Source organism: Centroberyx gerrardi, chromosome 19 (assembly GCF_048128805.1).
Source record: "Centroberyx gerrardi isolate f3 chromosome 19, fCenGer3.hap1.cur.20231027, whole genome shotgun sequence".
In the NCBI taxonomy this organism is placed as follows: domain Eukaryota; kingdom Metazoa; phylum Chordata; class Actinopteri; order Beryciformes; family Berycidae; genus Centroberyx; species Centroberyx gerrardi.
Genome location: NC_136015.1, coordinates 16309570 through 16328974, shown reverse-complemented (window position 1 = coordinate 16328974; position 19405 = coordinate 16309570). Strand labels below are relative to the sequence as shown.

At 43.1% G+C, this 19405-nt stretch overlaps 1 protein-coding gene across 1 annotated transcript in view; it reads right to left on the bottom strand.

Annotated features, from left to right (window-relative positions):
- Positions 1 to 14107, bottom strand: part of LOC139921353 (uncharacterized) — a 46912-nt gene extending 32805 nt beyond the window's left edge. The window contains exons 1-4 of the mRNA XM_078290549.1: positions 14019 to 14107; positions 11562 to 11629; positions 11106 to 11388; positions 10140 to 10303 (exon numbers count right to left, since the gene is read on the bottom strand). Of these exons, the coding sequence (XP_078146675.1) occupies positions 10140 to 10303; positions 11106 to 11388; positions 11562 to 11629; positions 14019 to 14107 (604 nt within the window). The remainder of the gene's footprint in view (positions 1 to 10139; positions 10304 to 11105; positions 11389 to 11561; positions 11630 to 14018) is intronic.
- Between the last annotated feature and the right edge of the window lie 5298 nt (positions 14108 to 19405).

The following is a 19405-nucleotide window of genomic DNA, read 5'->3' as shown; positions in this document are numbered from 1 at the left end:
GCTGTATGAATGTGTTTAATGGTAGGAGCCTGAACAACGGCTTCATATCCATTGACCTGGTAAAGTGTTATTGCTCCAGGATTTGCCATAAAAGTCAGATACATGTAATATTTCTGTCCTTCAGAGGAAAAGAGCAGTCAGCCCATTTCAACCAAGAGAGAGCCGGCTTAAATGAATCAATGCGAACTTTATTGAATTTACAATGGCATAGACTCCTTTAATAGCACATGGGGAGGAAAACCAAATGACAGGCAGCAGCACAATGCAACGGACTAACTCTCACAAATGTGTCACTGAACTACTGACGAGTCCATATACAAGCTATAACAATTAAATGAACATGAGTCTGTTTTATAAGATGATGCTGTGAATTGTGTGCACATTGTTAGTATCACGTTTGCCTGCTTATTTGTTCCGATAATCATAGGCCTTCTTAGCTAAATAGCTTTGCTGCTAGTTTTCTGTGTGCCTCTAATTTTTTTCCCACGGCGCAGCCGAGGGCATCACACGGCAAGTTAAGGTCATGCATTCAGTCAGTCACTCAGTCAGTCAGGTAACGCTTAGTGAGATGTCGCTTCGTGAGATGAGCAGTACCGGAGCTTAAACTACTGGCTCGGTTCGTTTTATGACCAAAGTTTTCCGGCTGGGCGTTGTTTGGACCTTCGGGCCAATCACAGTGCTTAAAAACGGAAAACTATACTCAAACGGGAAGCCGGGCCACGTTAAACAAATGCACAATCAAATGACAAGCACAGATAGTTTAATCTGGTTGTGTTGTGAAAATGTAGAGAAAGAAGAAACTAGACATTCTTTCCTATTTTCAACCCAATTTGAGTGATAAAACAATGTGTTCAAGTGAATTTAACTTGTTTCTATGAAGTAGCACCGTAATGAGCGAAGCTAGGCTGCTGTATTTCTGCCTCTCCAACATGTTGACGTTCCAAAACAGCCCAATGGACAGAAAGATTTAATCTGAGAGATGAAACAGAAAAAATCAAAGTTAATGTCACACTACTTCCTAACAAATATGTTCATGGCTAACTCCAAGGCATGTCTTTCCCTTAACAATGGCAATCGCCAGGAGCGCTTTTATTATGAAAAAGTATTGATGGTCATAATTGTTGCCACCTATATAATGACATGATATGTAAACGAGCTATTGGTGTCATGTCTGCCTCTCTCTCATTCTCCTTCTGTAACAAAAGACCTCCAATCTAATGCAGTTTGTGCTACTTATATATTACAATCTACCCTGTCAAAGATTTCTCATATAATGACAGTTTCTCTCCATATATCCAAGGTTATTGTGGCAGGTGGCACCGAGTAAAAAAGGGGAGGTGCACCAATTAGTGAGGTTTGCAGATATAGGGCTACCTGCAGGAGGAACGCAGGTTGCGGCTGTTGGTTCAGGCCGGTGGAGTGAGGCAGGTGCACACCTCATTCTATGCTGGCGTGCAGGGAAGACAAGAGGGCAGGAACAACTGGTAGGCCTAAGGCTGTTTTCTGTGTATAGTGTTTTATACTGTCAGCTTTGAATGTGTGTGACATTTATTGTTTTCATGTATTTCAGACCTGCTTCCCTGTTGGGTTGAAGGCGGCTGGTAGTCGGTAGGAAAGTAGATCGACGTACCAGGTATTTTAAAGTTTAGTCATGTAGTTTTTAACATTTAATCGGTATGTATTTTAATATTTGTGTAATAAAGTGTTTCTAAGATTGTTAATATTTGTTTCCCTGCAGAGCATCAGTGGTCCATTAGCTGCTGTTGCCGTGGGACTATTTTCGTTGTTTGCCAGTTTGTTTTTCGGGGTTTCTTTTTCTGTCTAGTCCGCCCTGGCAAGTGTGCTGGTAGCGGGCAAAAATATCTGGGTATTGCCCTTGGGGTGGACTAGTTTTCTTTTCTTCTTTATTTTAGTTTTTTTGTTTTGTTTTGTTGTCCATCTGTTTGCTTCCCCCACCAATAACTTTACTCAGGTCGAATCCCAGTCAGACAGTCAGGGCAGGCTTAAGGTGTGACGGAGTTATTAATCGTTTGCAGTGAAATTAATCACGTGTGTAAACTTTGGAATGTGTTAACTAACCTAGCGTGCAAGACTTATTGATTACAGTGTGCACTGGTGTGATTTCGTGGAACTCAGCCCCTGCCCTGTTAGTGATAGCTGGGAAGTAAACCGTAAGGAAGTTAAGGTGGGCGAATATAAATTGTCAAGTTTAACTTTTCTAATAAACATGTTTACTCTTTACCTCCTTGATTGTCATTCCTTATGCTAGTGACTTGTAGCGGGTGTAACATTATGTTCCCTGTGATGCCCTGCTGCAGTCTGCTCAACACACACACACACACACACACACAGGGCAGCAGTTTTCAACACCCAGTCATCTTCAGGACACACAATTAAGTGGTGTAACTACCCTTTAGCTATAGGAAGAAATGGTTTCTTAATTAATTACTTAATTAACTCAATCAACGAACTCTAAAGAACACCGAAATACCAATTAAACATCACATATACAGTATATACCAAATGTCCTCGCAAGAATAGAAAAACCTGTGTTAGGTATGTAGCGGTGAGCATTAAAGTTAAGGAATTAATGCAAGTTAACGGACAAGAAGAACAACACTTACATGTGTCTGTCTGTGTGTGCATAATTATATGGGGTGACCTGAGTGCCCATGCATGTAGGACATACCTTTCTCTCCCCCCTACTGTCTCTCTCTCTCTCTCTCTCTCTCTCTCTCAGCCCATCTTTCCTCCATCCTCTATCTATACCTCTCTCACCCCATCACTATCCCAGTTCACCCATTCATCCCTGCTTCATTATTCCAGACATGACTTCCAGTTTGGCGATGTAGCAAGCAGACACGTGGCAGAGTGTCTCCTGATTGACCCTGAAAAATTTTATACTTTAACATCCAACTTTCCCTCATGCAATGACTTCTTCTAGTATAGGAATCTCTGTTATTCTTTGACTGTAAACTGAACCATCGAAGCACAGGCAAGCCACACAGCAAGCGTCAACAAGCTTAGCTTAGCTGGAAAATTAGCGTCAATGGCCGCTGCTTCGGCTAGCAGCAATGATGGTCAGCCTGTTGCTGAGACTGAACCTACTACTTGAGAAGCATTGGACAAGTCTCAAAGAAGATATGTCTCCTCTGATCTAAGCTTCAAGCCAATGCCTACAGTCTTCAGTAAATGCGCTAAGGGACCAAGTAGGTGAATTCATTCCATGGACGTCTCACCCAAACAGAAACCCTGGCAGGTGAAAACTTTGAGCATCTCAACACTGCTGAAGACATCAAAAAATCCTTACACTCCCAGTGATCTGGGTGGTTGTTGTTGTTGTCTGAATCTGTTCACAAACATGTTAAATGTAAGTTTTCAGGCTATTTTCATGGCCTCATTCAAATGAATGAGAAGAAAAATCAGAACGCTACAAACTCGTCCCAGCTGCATTCGATCTTGGTGATTAGTTTATATTATGGTTTTCATGGAGGTCAAGGGGAAGGAAAGAAAGGGGAATGTGGTGGGAAAGGTAAAGGGGAAAAAAGTGTATGAAATCCTGGGTGTAAATGTGACTTAACATTATGGTTGTCCAACAAAGATGCTCAATCTTCAACTTATATCTGAGTTTTCAGTATCAGGAGGGAAGTTTTTACCGTGTTTTCTGCACATCATGAAAGAGTCAGTGTCAGCAAGAATGCAAATTTACCAAAGCAGCTTGCGCAACTGGCATGGATACTGTTAATGTTTTCAGGGGAATGGATAAATCAGTTAATCAGTTACAGTTACTGTTTGCTTTTGCTATCGAGCCTCTTTCCATCATTCAGCATGGCATCCACAGATGGGGTTCAGACTGTCACTGTATGCAGATGACCTGTTGTATGCAGTGCCATAGAATGACGTTACAATGTGTGTGTGTGTGTGTGTGTATGTGTGTGTGTGTGTATGTGTGCACAGTGATAGACTTACAGTAAAGAGTGTGCGCTTTGTAAACGTCCACAGGTTTACATGACAGATATACATGAATTCGGGAACTTTGTGACCCAACAGTGTGTGTGTGTGTGTGTGTGTGTGTGTGTTTGCACAGAAGTAGACTTGATGAATGTGTGTGTGGAGAACATCTACAGAGAGTGACATAACAGGTCAGTGGACAGTGTATATTTAGTCTCAAGGATTAAAGGGTAACTTTCAACATATTTTTCAACCTGTACCATATTTTCCTAACTGTTTGTGTCTAAGTGACTAATGGGGACAACAATTTTTGACATTGGTCCAGTATTGAGCGAGATCGCGTCAGCTGGCAGCCGCGAAACGAGCTGCAATGTAAAAATGTAAAGTATAATGTTCTTGTAGAAGCAGGAGGGAGGGAGAGGGAGGGGGAGAGAGAGAGAGAGAGAGAGAGAGAGAGAGAGAGAGATGAAAGTTTGTTATTAGTTTTGGGCTGAAGAAGCAGGATTGGCCAGTAAGTCAGATAAATGTGAAAAAATAATATATATGTAATTTATGGATGTAACATGTAGATATGTCATTTTCAATTTTAGAATTGTTTATCTTTTTGAATCTATATTGTCAGAACCAAGACCATGTGTGTAGCAAAAATTATGAAGATCTGAAATTCCAAACCTATTTTTCAAGAGGTGTTTTTATTGAAAATCTGGGGGTAGGGGTAATCTTTTATTGAAAACATCTGAGAGCCCTTGTGACTAACTACTAAATATATATATATATATGTATATACAGTACATATACATATATAATATATATATATATATATATGTATATATGTTTAGAAAATCTTGCGCTCTTTCAATCAAAATCAATTCTCCCCAGTTAATTATTTGTTTAGTATGATCCCTTTCATCCCCCAACCTCATGGTTTAATTCACTAGACAGAATCATCAATCACTTCTATTGGAAAAACAAACCACCACGCATCAAACTACATACTCTCCAGAAACCAACAGTGGGGAGGTCTTGATTGTCCAAATTTCTCCTTGTATTATTTATAATTTTAATTATCCACTGGTTGGATCTGGATACCGGGATAAAATCACTACAGTGCTTCCAGAGCCCCTATATTAGGGCAACTATTGAGGCATGGTGGAAGTCGAACAAACTCTTCATTAACAATATCCCACTCTCCCCATTATGGTGTAACCCAAATATCACCATCAACAGAAACTAAATGAACTTATCTTCAAGTCATGGCATGACAAAAAAATCCTTCCAAAAATACCAAAAGTGCATACTAACAAACGGCAAAAACAAAAAACACTTTTCTATACAGCAATGGCATCATCTTATCAGTAAATACATCAGCATAGAACAAACCACAATGCCTGTATCTGTAGTCAATAAAGCCTGGAGCCCATTAATTATCTGAACCTCTCTGCCACTGGATCATCCCCCATTTTGTGTTCCCTGACTGCTTCTTCATCTATTTCTTAGACAAAGTACTTGTTGCCTCCTTTTCTGTTTTCTTTCTCAACCTGTTGACCTACGATTACTGTTGTAACATATATATACCGGTAGTTTTTAATTTTATATATATATGTTTATTTTTTTGTTTTTACTGACTATTACTACTACTACTGACTATTACTATTATTACTGTCATTAGTTACTTTGTTTTCAGTTCGTGACAGGCAATGTTCCCCACAGGCTGCATTCACCATCTGGCTAAAGAGAATAAGATAACATGCACTTTATTGATCCCTTATGGGAAATTCGAGTGTCACAGCAGCACAGTGCAGTAGCAGAACAAAGTAGGGGAAGGTAATAAAAAATAATAGACTAAGAATAGTGCAGAAAGGATATAGGCAAAAAACATAAACAATATAACAATATAAATATAAAATGATTAAAAAGTCTCTCAATGTCCAAAGTGTCTTAGTGGTGTTATCCAGTGTAATAAATTTGAGTCCGGGTCTCAGAAACTACGCCTGAAAGAGGCTGGAGCCGGACAGAGGTGAAAATTAAACCTTGCTGTAGGACAAAATTGAAGATACATTTGGAAAGGCCTTGACCAGAGGGGTATTCCAGAAAGACGGTTTAAGAAAAAATTAAATCCTGAATTCTGACTTGAGTGAGCTAGACACGGCATAGCGGGAATTTTCGGTTCCAGAACAACTGATTCAGATTTCAGTGATCGGGCTTGATCAACTCCGGATAGGTTGATGCTGAACTATGCGCGTTCACGGTGAATTTATAAAGCCATCCTCAATCGAGGACTGAAAATAGGATTAATGCTGGATTCAGAGGCGACAAGCAGAGCAGAGCGTCATATTTCACTCCAGCCGAACATGAAATATTAATGACAGCTTACAGTGAATTTCAGCATATTTTCAAAAAACAAAATAAAACACACCAGCAACACTTGCGAGACTTGGCATGTCAAAAACTTGTAGATGGAGTTAATGCGTGAGTTAGCTATTACGTTTATTGTTTTACTCATTCAACATTTAACAGACCTCTGTAAACTAATGTTTAATTAATAGGAAGGATGCAACATATTGCCTGAATTGTACACTCTTAATGACTTTTTTATATATTTAATTTAGGTGTAACCCAGGCGGCATGAAATGCACTTGGCAACAAATTAAAAAAAAGAAAGTATAATAACATAATTCAAACTCATAGGATTTTATTTGCTTATAACTACTTTGTTTTCTTAATAGTAGCTTAAATGTAGGCCTAGACGTATTTCACTTCCACTCTGTAGCTAATAGGAAAAAGGCTGAGGCCCGTAAAACAGGTGAGGGTCCCAGCACCACCTTTCACAGCAGCAGAGGAGCTGGTCCTTACTCTGACAGTGATAACTGATGGCATGAAGGAGCTCATCAGAGCAACTACCCCCAGGACACACGCGCCTGTATAAAGGGTAGGTTTATCACATTCATAATTCATATTTATCTCTTATCTCTATCTACAATGTTATACAGAGAGCTTCCAGTAGCGAAAAAACGAAGGGCGATGCATAACGTTTGTACAGAGGTGAGGGGGAAATGAGAGGCTGAAGAAGGCTATTCAGATAAATTGACTCTTTTAAAACGGTAACGCTCGCGATGATATGCTACAGGTGGCTGTCATAAAATATATTGCGGCCGGTCACCCTCTCTCGATGTAAAGCCCTGCAAATAATTTGAGCTTCCGCGTCGACGGGATCTTCCATGGCAGGTTTAAAGCCATTTTCCAGAAAAGTTGAACAAACTGACTTGTGTGATGCTTAAATGCTGCAGGCTCAGTCAGGTTTAACTCAAGTCAGCCTCAAGTAAACCTGCCACAGAGCAGGTTAGCTTGAGAACATAAGTTTCCATAGTAACTGATCTAGACTTACTCTGATCTCGGTTTTTGTAACAGAAAATCACTGAATCACTGAATTCTGAGTTAACAGATCTGGATAACTTGCCAATCCTGCTTTCTGGCATACCCCTCTGGAGAGTAACATGTCAATATGAAGAACATGGGTGGTTCCTGCACTGCAATATTGCCCTTTGAACTCTGACCCAAGGCCACTTTTGAAGGCTTATTATGCAGCAAAACAAGGGGCTAGAGACATGGGGTCAACTTTTCTAGAAAGCTATTGAGCTGCACTTTCATGGGTTACTGATGGCAGGCGGCACTGAGCGGGGTTGAAATGCAATATTTCTGAAATTCTCCTGCTTCCCATTAAGATAGCTCAAATCTGACCAAAGATTTGTTTTTTTTTCCACCCTCAAATACCACAGTAACAATGTCAATTCCATGTTTACAACGTCCACTATGGGAGAAACAACAATAAAACAACAAAACACACACAGCACCGCATTTATTGTGAAGTGCCAAACAGTGCAAACTGCATACTTTTCCGGTTGGAAGGTTACGGTTGTGAAAAGGCAAACTGCTCAATATTACAAAGATGCAATACAATCTGAATCAACAGGTTGATGTTACAAGAGGATATAACCAAAAAAAAGACAAAAATATACTTTTGTTGGTGCTATTTTGCAGCGATTTCATCAGCTATGTTTTAGGGGCTGAAAGAGGTATGTTCAATGACGAAACGGATTATGCAATGTTTATAAACAGAACTCCCGGCTGCGTTCTTCTATTTAAATTATGCTTACAGAGGGTAACAATACAGTCGTTATAAAGTGCTAAATGTTATGGAGTTTATTGAGATGCCACTGAAATAACTTGTTCTTGGCTATAAGTTATGAGACAAATTTATTTATTTAGCAGGTGACATCAAATGCTAAAATGCAAGCAAATTTTTTTATTTTTTTTACATTTGGCCTCGAAATTGATCTACAACCATATTAACCAGTTGTTGTTTTTTTTAAATATCAATATTAGCACAAAAGAGCTCAAGCAAAGAAACGCAGCAAACCGGAATCCTTTATTTGGGCAGAAAATGTAGGCTAGACTATGTGTTCCGTGGTCTAGGAGAAAAAGTTGTAGGCATCCAGTAGCCTACTGCCGCAAGAGGTTTTACCATGGAGTCAATTGAAAACCCGGTGCATTCTATTCAGATGCGAAAGAGTAGCGTCAATATAGTGACGCCGACGGATTTGACAAGGAGTCAATATAGGACAGAAGATGGCGGGTCTTGGGAATAAGAACGGGTTGGATGGTCACAGCTGACTGGTGCAGGGGTGCGGATGATATTAAACAGTCTGATGGCCACCGGCACAAAGGAACGCTGTGTTATGTAAAGCATTAAGTAGAAACCTGCAGAAATAACCTCCAACTCTGACATGACTGTTTTAGGAATTGTTTAAAACTCAGTAGCAAGCATATTCAATGGATTCAAGGACATTGAAGCATAATCAAGGATTCTTCCCCAAACACTTCAACCTCACACAGTGTCAGGTATTCGTTCCTCCCAGGAATCACTGTTGACAATGTTCACATAACGTCCCTCCATCCCTTTACATTTGAAGGTTTGGGAGGTGACAGCTGGGATAGATGAGATCAAAGCACATCTTAAGAAAAAGACAAAAAAGAGATATTTAGGAAAAACACATCGACTGTAACTTCATGAACACAGTTGATTCCCTTCAGTGGTCCTGGTGAGGTACTGATGATGGTAAATGAGGGGGAACAAATGCATTGCAGTTTGGGAATCATGCAGATATGAAGTGCACTGTTGACTTGTAAGAACAACACATAATTTTGCATTTTATACTCAATCTCAATGTTGTATAAGCAGTGCTTCTATGTATTTATATAATGAAATGTGTTTTCTAATGGTTCAGATGCAAATGTTAATTTGCACGCTAAGTAGCCTAACGTTACTGTATTCTCCATGGAAGAGATTCAGGCAGCTGATCAACAAGGGAGCCAGAGAGCTGAGATCACATTCAATTACACTGCTCATTGAATAAGTCAATAACCCTTGTCACAAACTACCACCAAGTAGTACCAAAGTACCACAAAATGTTCAACAATGTACACCAAAGCATCGCAAAAAGAACCACAAAGCACCACAAAGTACAATCAAATGTTCCATAGAGATGAATGAGAGACAGATTTTGTGGACCTTTGCTGTTTGAATATAGGAGGAAGGCTTGATCTCTTATGTGAGGAAGCATAAAACTAGCTAGGTTCCACTGGTATTCTCAGAAATGTTCATAACTGAGGGCAGGCCATGATGCTGCTGCATATGCTGAGAAATCATATATACTAATCAAAAACACACATTACTGATGAATATTTACTAGTGACTTGGCATAGCGTGAACTGGAAACACACCACACAAGCACATGCAAACTGCAAGCTGATCTTCAAATGTTCCCAAAGGCTTGTAATTGCTGACTTAGCCACAGCTGAATGAGCTGTAAAAAAAATAAATAAAAAAAAAGTGAGTAGGCATTGATGAAAACTACTGACTTGTTCTTCAATTCTTTTTTCTTACCAAAATCAAATCCAAACATGGCAAAGCTGACAGCCAGGAAAAACACCACAGAACTCCTCATCATGATTCCAAGCTCTGCTGCTTCTGAAAGTCAAAATGAAACACATAATTTGCAATATTGCCATGGCTAGAAATTGGCCACATGAACAAATATCTTTGTGTTTTTCAGCAGTTCCAGCTCAGGTCCACAAACTCGTTGGTCCTGCTGCCTATCAAAAAGACAAATGATGGAAAGACAACTCACCACTTGGAACAGAGTCCTCAACAACGTCCCCATAAACCTCCACTTCACACAGCGTCAGGTATTCGTTCCTCCCAGGAATCACAATGTTCACATAACGGCCCTCCATCCCATTACACTTGAAGGTTTGGGAGGTGCCAGCTGGGATAGATGAGATCAGAACACATCTGAAGAAGAAGACAAAAAAGAAATATTTAGCAGTCCCTCCAGGAACTTGCGATTTTGCGATCGCAATAATTAACGCAAATTCAAGAAATCTCTGCAATATTTGCGAGAGCTTGCAGTTTTGCAAAATTGCCGCAACTTTTCCGCATGAAATGGCCGAATCAACAGACCGCTTGCGATTTGGATCAATTGTCGCATTCGGTGTCGTGGTAACTTACGTCATCGCAGCGCGCCTTCAGGCGGAAGATGAACAAAGCTCACCTGCCAACAAAAATTACTGCCATAGAGTGCGCAAAACAAAACAAAAGCAGCAAGAATCGAGGTGAGTGCAAAATTCAAGCTCTTGGAAGAGTTAATAGCTTAAACAGAGAGTGGGAGAGAATAGGGGAAGGCTGTGTGTGTGTGTGTGTGAGTGAGTAAGAGAGAGAGAGAAATTCATTTTTTCCCTTTGCTTGCAATTTTTCCCAATTCCCTCAATTCTACCGCAAAAAGAGCACATAAAACCTCGCAAATTGTATCGCAATTTTTGAGAAAAGCCGCAGCAAAATCAAGCATTTTTGGCCGCAATAATCACAAAAAAACTCCTGGTGGGACTGATTTAGGAAAAATACACAGACTGTAACTTCATAAACACACAACTGATTCCCTTCAGTAGTCCTGCTGAGGTACTGATGATGGTAAATGAGGTGGAAGAAATGCATTGCAGTTTGGGAATGAGGCAGATATCAAGTGCATTGTTGACTTGTAATATGCACAGTCACTGTCAAAAGTTGAAACCTAACAAAGTGAGGACAATGAAGATACCTGGGATTGGTGTTTCCATTATCATTGAGGGAATATCCGATGCGGATCTCAGCTCCATTGATCCTTTCAGGACAGCAGTCTTCTCTGTTAGTGATGGTGACATTGCTGATTTTGTAAGACTTCAGAAGGTCCAGTCTCCACCAAGGTTTAAAATCTGCTTGAGTGTGGGCGCAGGAGCCCTGGAACCAGTTGCTAGCACGATTCCCATCAATGGCTTTTTCAGGTACCGCAGTTTCAAAGACTGAAGACTGAGTTACGTTTCCCCCTACAGCAACATTATTACCTAGACAAAAGGATGAGATTTGACAGCAAAGATGGCAGAGTCACAGCACAGAAGTGTTAGATGTATCATTTAGCCGTGGCTACTCAGGTCCATTCAGTGCCCATGTTGGATTTCATTTGCTGTGACTATAAACTAGTAGTAACCTTTAGGATACCTCATGTGCTACAACTCACCACTTGGAACAGAGTCCTCAACAACGTCCCCATAAACCTCCACTTCACACAGTGTCAGGTATTCCTTCCTAAAGAATTATTCCTAAAGAATGCATGTTTGATTTAATTCGCTTAGCTGTAATTTTTAACACGGTTCCAAAATCCTTTTCTAGAAGCTCCTCTTCTGAGCTTCTCATATATTAGTTTGTATGCACTGCTGCTATACAGCAATGTATCACAATATACTGTAGATATATCTTTTTTGGATCAGAGGACAACACATAATTTTGCATTTTATAATAAATCTCAATGTTGTATAAGCAGTGCTTCTATGTATTTATATAACTAGAATTTATAACCTCCTCCTCTCCTCTCCTCCTCTCCTCTCCTCTCCTCTCCTCGTCTCCTCTCCTCCTCCTCTCCTATCCTCCTCTCCTCTCCTTGTCTCCTCTCCCTCTCCTCCTCTCCTCTCCTTTCCTCTCCCCTCTCCTCTCCTCTCCTCTCCTCTCCTCCTCTCCTCTCCTCTCCCCTCTCCTCTCTCCTTGTCTCCTCTCCTCTCTCCTCTCCTCCTCTCCTCTCCTTGTCTCCTCTCCTCCTCCAGTTTATTTATATAGCCCTTTATCACAAGCATGTCTCAGAGGACTTTACAGAGAATGTGTCTAGCTAGATCTAACTAAACACAATCAATGGTGAACAAAATTATATAGGACAAGCATAGCGAAAAACACAAGGTAGGCAAGAGCAGATTTTAGCAAGACAAACAATCTATCTATTCTACATAGCCTAACCCAGTCATTCCCAAAGACTGGGTCATGACCCACAGGTGGGTCGCAGGAGATTTTATTTGGGTCGCCAAATAAATTTGCAGAATTTCTTCCATAGTCTTTTATTTAAGATTTATATCTACAGTACACCTTTGAGCCACATGAGGGAGCTCGTTGGTATTTCTACCACACTCACAGTTTCCGCCAGATTCTGCAGCCAGCCACAAGAAATGGATGCTTGGCTAATAAAAAAGAAAGGCCCAGCTAAAGACCAGAGTACAGCTAACATTAGCCAAACTACCACCCGTGAGGGAAGCCAGCATGAGGATGGACGTGAACCGACCCCTGCTACCGGTCACATTCAACCCGCTGATGACGGCACAGATGGAAGGGTCAAGGGATCAGGTGAAGAGCCTCCTACTAAGAAGAGAAAATCAGGGGCAAGGCCATACAAAGACTATTTTTTGAAATATGGTTTTGTTAATTGTTCCAATCCAAACCAGGACTTAACTTAAACACAAGCCTACTTGTTCTGATAATAGGCATGAGCATTTCAAAAAACTTTCAACAAGAAGCATGTTTTTGATAGTACTGAATGTTCGTATTGTTCTGATAATTGTACTTATAACATTGAATCTAATATGAAAGGCTAGTGTACATTCTGTTTGTTTTACTGATGAGAGGAAATATAAACAATGAGATAGCCTGTTAACTCCGCCTAAATGCATTTATTTGGTCTCATTTATAAAGTATTTAACATGTGTATATGTTTTCAATAACACGTGCATAAAACAAAGTTGTGATTTATCAAACGTATATCTCTTCGAAATGGCTGGTTTACCTATTCAAGATAATATAAGGTGATGCGGAAATGGCAGTAAAAATGGTCAGGAACGTTCATTTATGCACAAATTAGCTCTTCTCACGATTTATAGATAAGGCCTATTGTGAATTGGGTCGCGATGGTTTGTCATTTTTAAAAAGTGGGTCCCCAGAAAAAAAGTTTGGGAAACACTGGCCTAACCTACCCGGCACCCCCAGCCTTAGACCGGAGGAAAAACTCCCAAGAAAAACCTTAGTAGGAAAACTTGGGTGGGCTGAGGCAAATAGGGATCCCCCCCGGGGCGGCTTAGCGTGCAATAGGTGCCGGGCAAAACATTGACAGAGTCATGGGCAACAATAATGACAGGAGAAAACAGAGAGACAAAAAGAAGGAGAGGCGGCATGTGGCGATGAGAGGGGGCTGAGGTCAGCGCTAAAAATTCAGTGAAATGAAGGCAGCAGTCGTATTCTCCATGAAAGAGATTCAGGCAGCGGATCAACAAGGGAGCCAGAGAGCTGAGACCACATTCAATTACACTACTCATTAAATAAGTCAATAACCCTTGTCACAAACTACCACCAAGTAGTACCAAAGTACCACAAAATGTTCATCTCTTATGTGAGGAAGCATAAAGCTAGCTAGGTTCCACTGGTATTCTCAGAAATGTTCATAACTGAGGGCAGGCCATGATGCTGCTGCATATGCTGAATCAAAAACACACATTACTGATGAATATTTATCAGTGACTTGGCATAGCGTGAACTGGAAACACACAAGCACATGCAAACTACAAGCTGATCTTCAAATGTTCCCAAAGACTTGTAATTGCTGAATTAGCCCCAGCTGAATGAGCTGTAAAAAAATGAGTAGGCATTGATGAAAACTACTGACTTGTTCTTCAACTCCTTTTTCTTACCAACACCAAATCCAAACATGGCAAAGCTGACAGCCAGGAAAAACACCACAGAACTCTTCATCATCATTCAAAGCTCTGCCGCTTCTGAAAGTCAAAATTAAACACATAATTTGCTATATTGTCATGGCTCGAAATTGGCCACATGAACAAATATCTTCATGTATTTTTCAGCAGTTCCAGCTCAGATCCATTAAACTCGTGGTCCTGCTGCCTATCAAAACGCCTGTAAAAAGAAACAGGGCTCAGTTCCCACACATATCACCTCTGCATCTTTTTTTAGTGTAAACAATTTGGCCAAAGGACTTTTCTCTACTCAACACCAGTTTGATTCTCTGAACCACAACACAACATGGTGGTGTGCTTGTTACTCCTCTCTCCTTTATTTACTCTCTAGAGATTTTACTGTTGTCCTGCCAAGCAAAATTAAATATTACACAGGTGATACTGTGGGAGCTTTCTTTCACCTAATGGATTCAAAAAGACACAGATTATGATACTCTATTGATATGCAGGAATACAGATATTAATATAAAGGTACAGTTGGTAATCTTAGCTAGCTGAATTTAATTCCTGGTTTAGACAATTAGTTGGCAAACTGCCTCAACTCATAGCTAGCAGAGAAAGCTGGAAAACTTGATAAACGGTGAACTTGGTAAACGTGAAAGTATCTGACAAATATTGTTTTCCATTATAGTTTTATCTTCAGCACAAACTCTATTTGCACTCCCAGTTGTCCAACACTCACCTGTGAATTTAGATCTTAAATCAGGGATTTTAAACAGCTCCTTGTTTCCTGTCAGTGTGTGAGAAAGAGGGAAACTGTCTGTGTGTGGATTTGATTTATATCTCCAGAATATTGGCAGAGAGAGAGAGCGAGAGAGAGAGAGAGAGAGAGAGAGAGAGAGATGAAAGTTTATTCGTTTTGGGCTGAAGAACAGTGTTACTTTTTTGTGGTAACGAGTAACTTAACGCATTAGTTTTTCAATTTATGTAATCAGTTATTAGTTGCTTTCTCAAAGTTACATTTTGCTACTTTTTTTTTCTTTCAAATGGTTAAATGTTTATACTGAACAAAAATATAAACGTAACACTTTTGTTTTTGCTCCCATTTTTCATGAGTTGATATAAAAGATCTAAGACTTTTTCTATGCACACAAAAGGCTTATTTCTCTCAAATTTTGTTCACAAATTTGTTTAAATCTGTGTTAGTGAGCACTTCTCCTTTGCCAAGATAATCCATCCACCTGACAGGTGTGGCATATCAAGATGCTGATTAAACAGCATGATTATTGCACAGGTGTGCCTTGGGCTGGTCACAATAAAAGGCCACTCTAAAATGTGCAGTTTTTATCACACAACACAATGCCACAGATGTCGCAAGTTTTGAGGGAGCGTGCAATTGGCATGCTGACTGCAGGAATGTCTACCAGAGCTCATGTTGCAGCATGATAATGCACGGCCTTATGTTACAAGGATCTGTACACAATTCCTGGAAGTTGAAAACATCCCAGTTCTTGCACGGCCTGCATACTCACCAGACATGTCACCCATTGAGCATCTGGATTGGCGTGTACGACAGCGTGTTCCAATTCCTGCCAATATACAGCAACTTCGCACAGCCATTGAAGAGGAGTGGACCAACATTCCACAGGCCACAATCAACAACCTGATCAACTCTATGTGAAGGAGATGTGTCGCACTGCATGAGGCAAATGGTGGTCACATCAGATACTGACTGGTTTTCAAAAAATGCATATCTGTAGCCCTAGTCATGTGAGATCCATAGTTCAGTGCCTAATAAATGTATTTTTCAAGATAAAACTGCACATTTTAGAGTGGCCTTTTATTGTGACTAGCCCAAGGCACACCTGTGCAATAATCATGCTGTTTAAGCAAAGGTAGACGCCTATCCAATTAAGGAACAAGTGGCATTCATCATCAGATACACCTGGAATACGCAAAAATCGAGGCTCTGCGCATGCTTCATGAATCCCACGTTGGTTTTGCGTAGGCATGTTTCTTAAAAACAAAAGTAAGAACAATTTAAGAAAAGTTTTGTGAATGAGGCCCAGGGAGTGCATTCTTACAGATGCACACTTCGCGATTATAACTAAGATAAGCCAGCCTGTAATTATTGAGCCTTCGGAACAAATGGTCCTTCGAGCCGGATAAGATAATTATGGAGTGAAGATGACTTATGTTCCGCCAAGTGAAGATGCACGCCCGTGCAGACAAGTGCGCCAACCAGGATGGATGGAAGACAATGAAGGGTACATCCTACCGCAGGCTGTAAGCTACAACGCACGGGCCTCCGCTGTGAGGGAGGAGACTGACTGGAGCAGAGGGACAGAGGGATTCGCCGAGATGACGCCCCGCACCCAGCACCCATTGCAGCATACTCGGCGCTCAGTTGAGGTCATAGAGACGCCTCCCAGTCGAATGGGAGCCGCAGTGCCTGTGTACGTGAGCACGCCACGGCCATATCAGGACCAACCCGCGGTGATGGATGTGCTGCAGCAGTTACAAGAGGATAATAGGAGGTTGCAGCTGACGGTGATGGACATGAGGCGTCAGATGGACAGAAGTGGTGCGGCGCCAGCACCGCCCAGCCTATACTCTGCACGGCTGCAGCATCCACAAGAGAGTCACCTCGACCACAGAGAAGTGGACGCCAGGCCGCCGCCGCCAACCCCCTTGCAGCCACATCAGCCAAAGGAGCTGCGCCGCCTGCCTGCAGCATGGGACCGAGATATGCCAGATGACGACTGGCCGCTGCCCCCCCCACCAGTAGCCTTCCACGGTGACGTCCAAGAGCCCCCACGGGTGCAGCCTGCACCACCAGTACAGCCCTGTGGTCTTGTGGAGGAGCTCAGAGAACGTCTGCAGCAGCTGGAAGCACGCCTGTCGTCAGCCCCGTCCATGCTATCAGACGCTGAGCAATATGAAAGTGCGTCACGGTCAGTTATACCTCCCCAACACCTACGAGGCAGGCTCAGTGCAGAAGCTGACCCCTTCCTCCCACGAGGGTTAACTGCATCGGTGCCACTGCCAAGTAGCAACGAGAGGACGTACAGGGGCCCAACGCCTTTGATCCCCAAGTTCACGCGGGATGATCCAAGGGAGTTCGCCAGACTGAGGCTCGCACTTGACAATATTCTCCCCGCCGACGCGACGGAGAGGTTCAAGTACCAATTGCTTTGTGACCACCTCAAGTTTGAAGAGGCCATCCTGATAGCTGACTCGTACAGCAATTCCCTGTACCTTTACTCTGACGCCATGGCCTTGTTGATCAGCCCCACCAGCTCTCACTACAGCGGATCGCAGAGGATGGAGGAGCCCACCATTCGAGCAGGTGACACCACGGGGTTCAGGAGGTTTGCTCTGGAGAGTCCGAGCTCTAGTCGGAATGTTGGAGCAACTGGCCGAAGACGGGCACATACAGCTGCAGTGCGGGTCCCACGTGGCCAGGCTAATGAAGAAACTGCCCCAGGACCTCAGTGCCTCCGCCGAGTGGCTGGAGTATGAGCTGGTAATCCAGGAGGGCAGAGACAGACTCGACAAGATGGAGGATGTCCAAAGAGGGAGAAGCGGGCCAAAGAAGGAGGGCGACAAGAACAAGAGAGCTGCAAGGAAGAGCATGACTGTGCTGCATGGTGCTGCCCATGACACAGCCCCCCAGGTATGCCCGGCCGAAGTCCCAGCTCCCCAAGAGGCCCTGGATAAGCCCAAAGCCTATTGCCCCTACTGCAGCAACACACAGCACATCCTGGACCAGTGCTTGAACTTCAAGCAACTGACCAAGGAGCAGAAAACCACATGGGTGAAGTCCAACAACCACTGCTGGCGCTGTGGATGGCACCACCAGGCCGCCCAGTGTAGGTTGACAGTCCTATGCAAGATGTGCAAGGGAAAGCACCTCGAGGCCTTGCATGATGTGAACCTTCGGGCCGTCAAGAACGAGACCGCCGCATGGCATGTCACTGGTGCAGAGGTGATGTCGCTGACGGACGTCCTGAACCTGGATCGGCGTGCTGGCTGTAACCAGGTCCTCTTGAAGGTCAGTAAGGTGCTACTTCGAAACGGCGACCACACCCTGGAGACGTACACCATATTAGACGACGGCTCAGAGAGGACAATCCTCCTCCAGGATGCCGCTCAGAGGCTGCAGCTTCAGGGAACTCCAGAGAGTTTTACCCTAAGAACAGTACAGCAGGACCTGAGGACGCTGCATGGCTCATCAGTGACGTTCAAAATCTCCCCGGCCGGTCAGCCGACAAAGAAATTTACCATTGAGAGGGCCTTCACTGCAGGTGAGCTAGGCCTAGCTGAACACTCTTATCCAGTGAAGGGACTTCAGCGCAGATATAAGCACCTCAAGACACTCTCCCTGCAGCCGTTCACGAACGCCCATCCACTCCTCCTGATAGGCTCGGACTGCCCTCATCTGGTGACACCTATTGAACCTGTCCATCTCGGCCCGCCTGGGGGCCCAGCTGCGGTGAAGACCAGGCTTGGCTGGACACTGCAAGGGCCAGTCAAGTCTCTCCAACAGTGCAGCCGCCAACAGCAGTGCCTGTTCCTGGCCACCACCTCCCCGGCAGCTGAGCTCTTCAATCAGGTAGAGAAGGTCTGGCAACTGGACACCCTGCCATACAGAAGTGAGAAACTGGTGACGAGGTAAACGGAGAGACCAAGAGGCCATTAACCTTCTGGAGGCGAAGACAACGAGAGTGGAGGTAGAGAGAGTACGCAGATACGGAACCCCTCTGTTGCGTGTGAGTAACATGCCCACGCTCACAGCACAGCCTGAAGCGGTACTTCCCAACCTGCGCGGCACAGAGAAGCGTCTCAGCAGAGACCCCAGCAGAAACCTCTGCCTGTGAAGGCAGAGGTTTACCAAGTTGAGATGGTGAAGCTGGAGAAGGCGGGCTATACCACCAGAGTGAGTCAGGAGCAGGCGAAGACCTCCAAGGTGTCCTGGTTCATTCCCCACCACCTGGTGACACACAACGGGAAGAACCGAGTTGTGTTCAACTGTTCCTTCACCTATAGAGACCAGAACCTTAACGAGCTGCTATTGTCTGGCCCAAACCTAGGTGCATCTCTTCTGGGTGTCCTGTTGTGGTTTAGGGAACATGCCACTGTCGTCAGCAGTGACATAAAGGGAATGTTCCACCAGGTGAGACTGCTGCCCGAAGACCGGCCTCTGTTGCGCTTTCTCTGGCGTGACCTACAGAGAGACTCCCAACCCAATATGTATGAGTGGCAGGTCCTTCCCTTCAGGACTATTTGTTCACCATGTTGTGCCATATATGCTCTCCAGAGGCATGTGCATGATCACAGTCAACAGGGAGACGAAGTT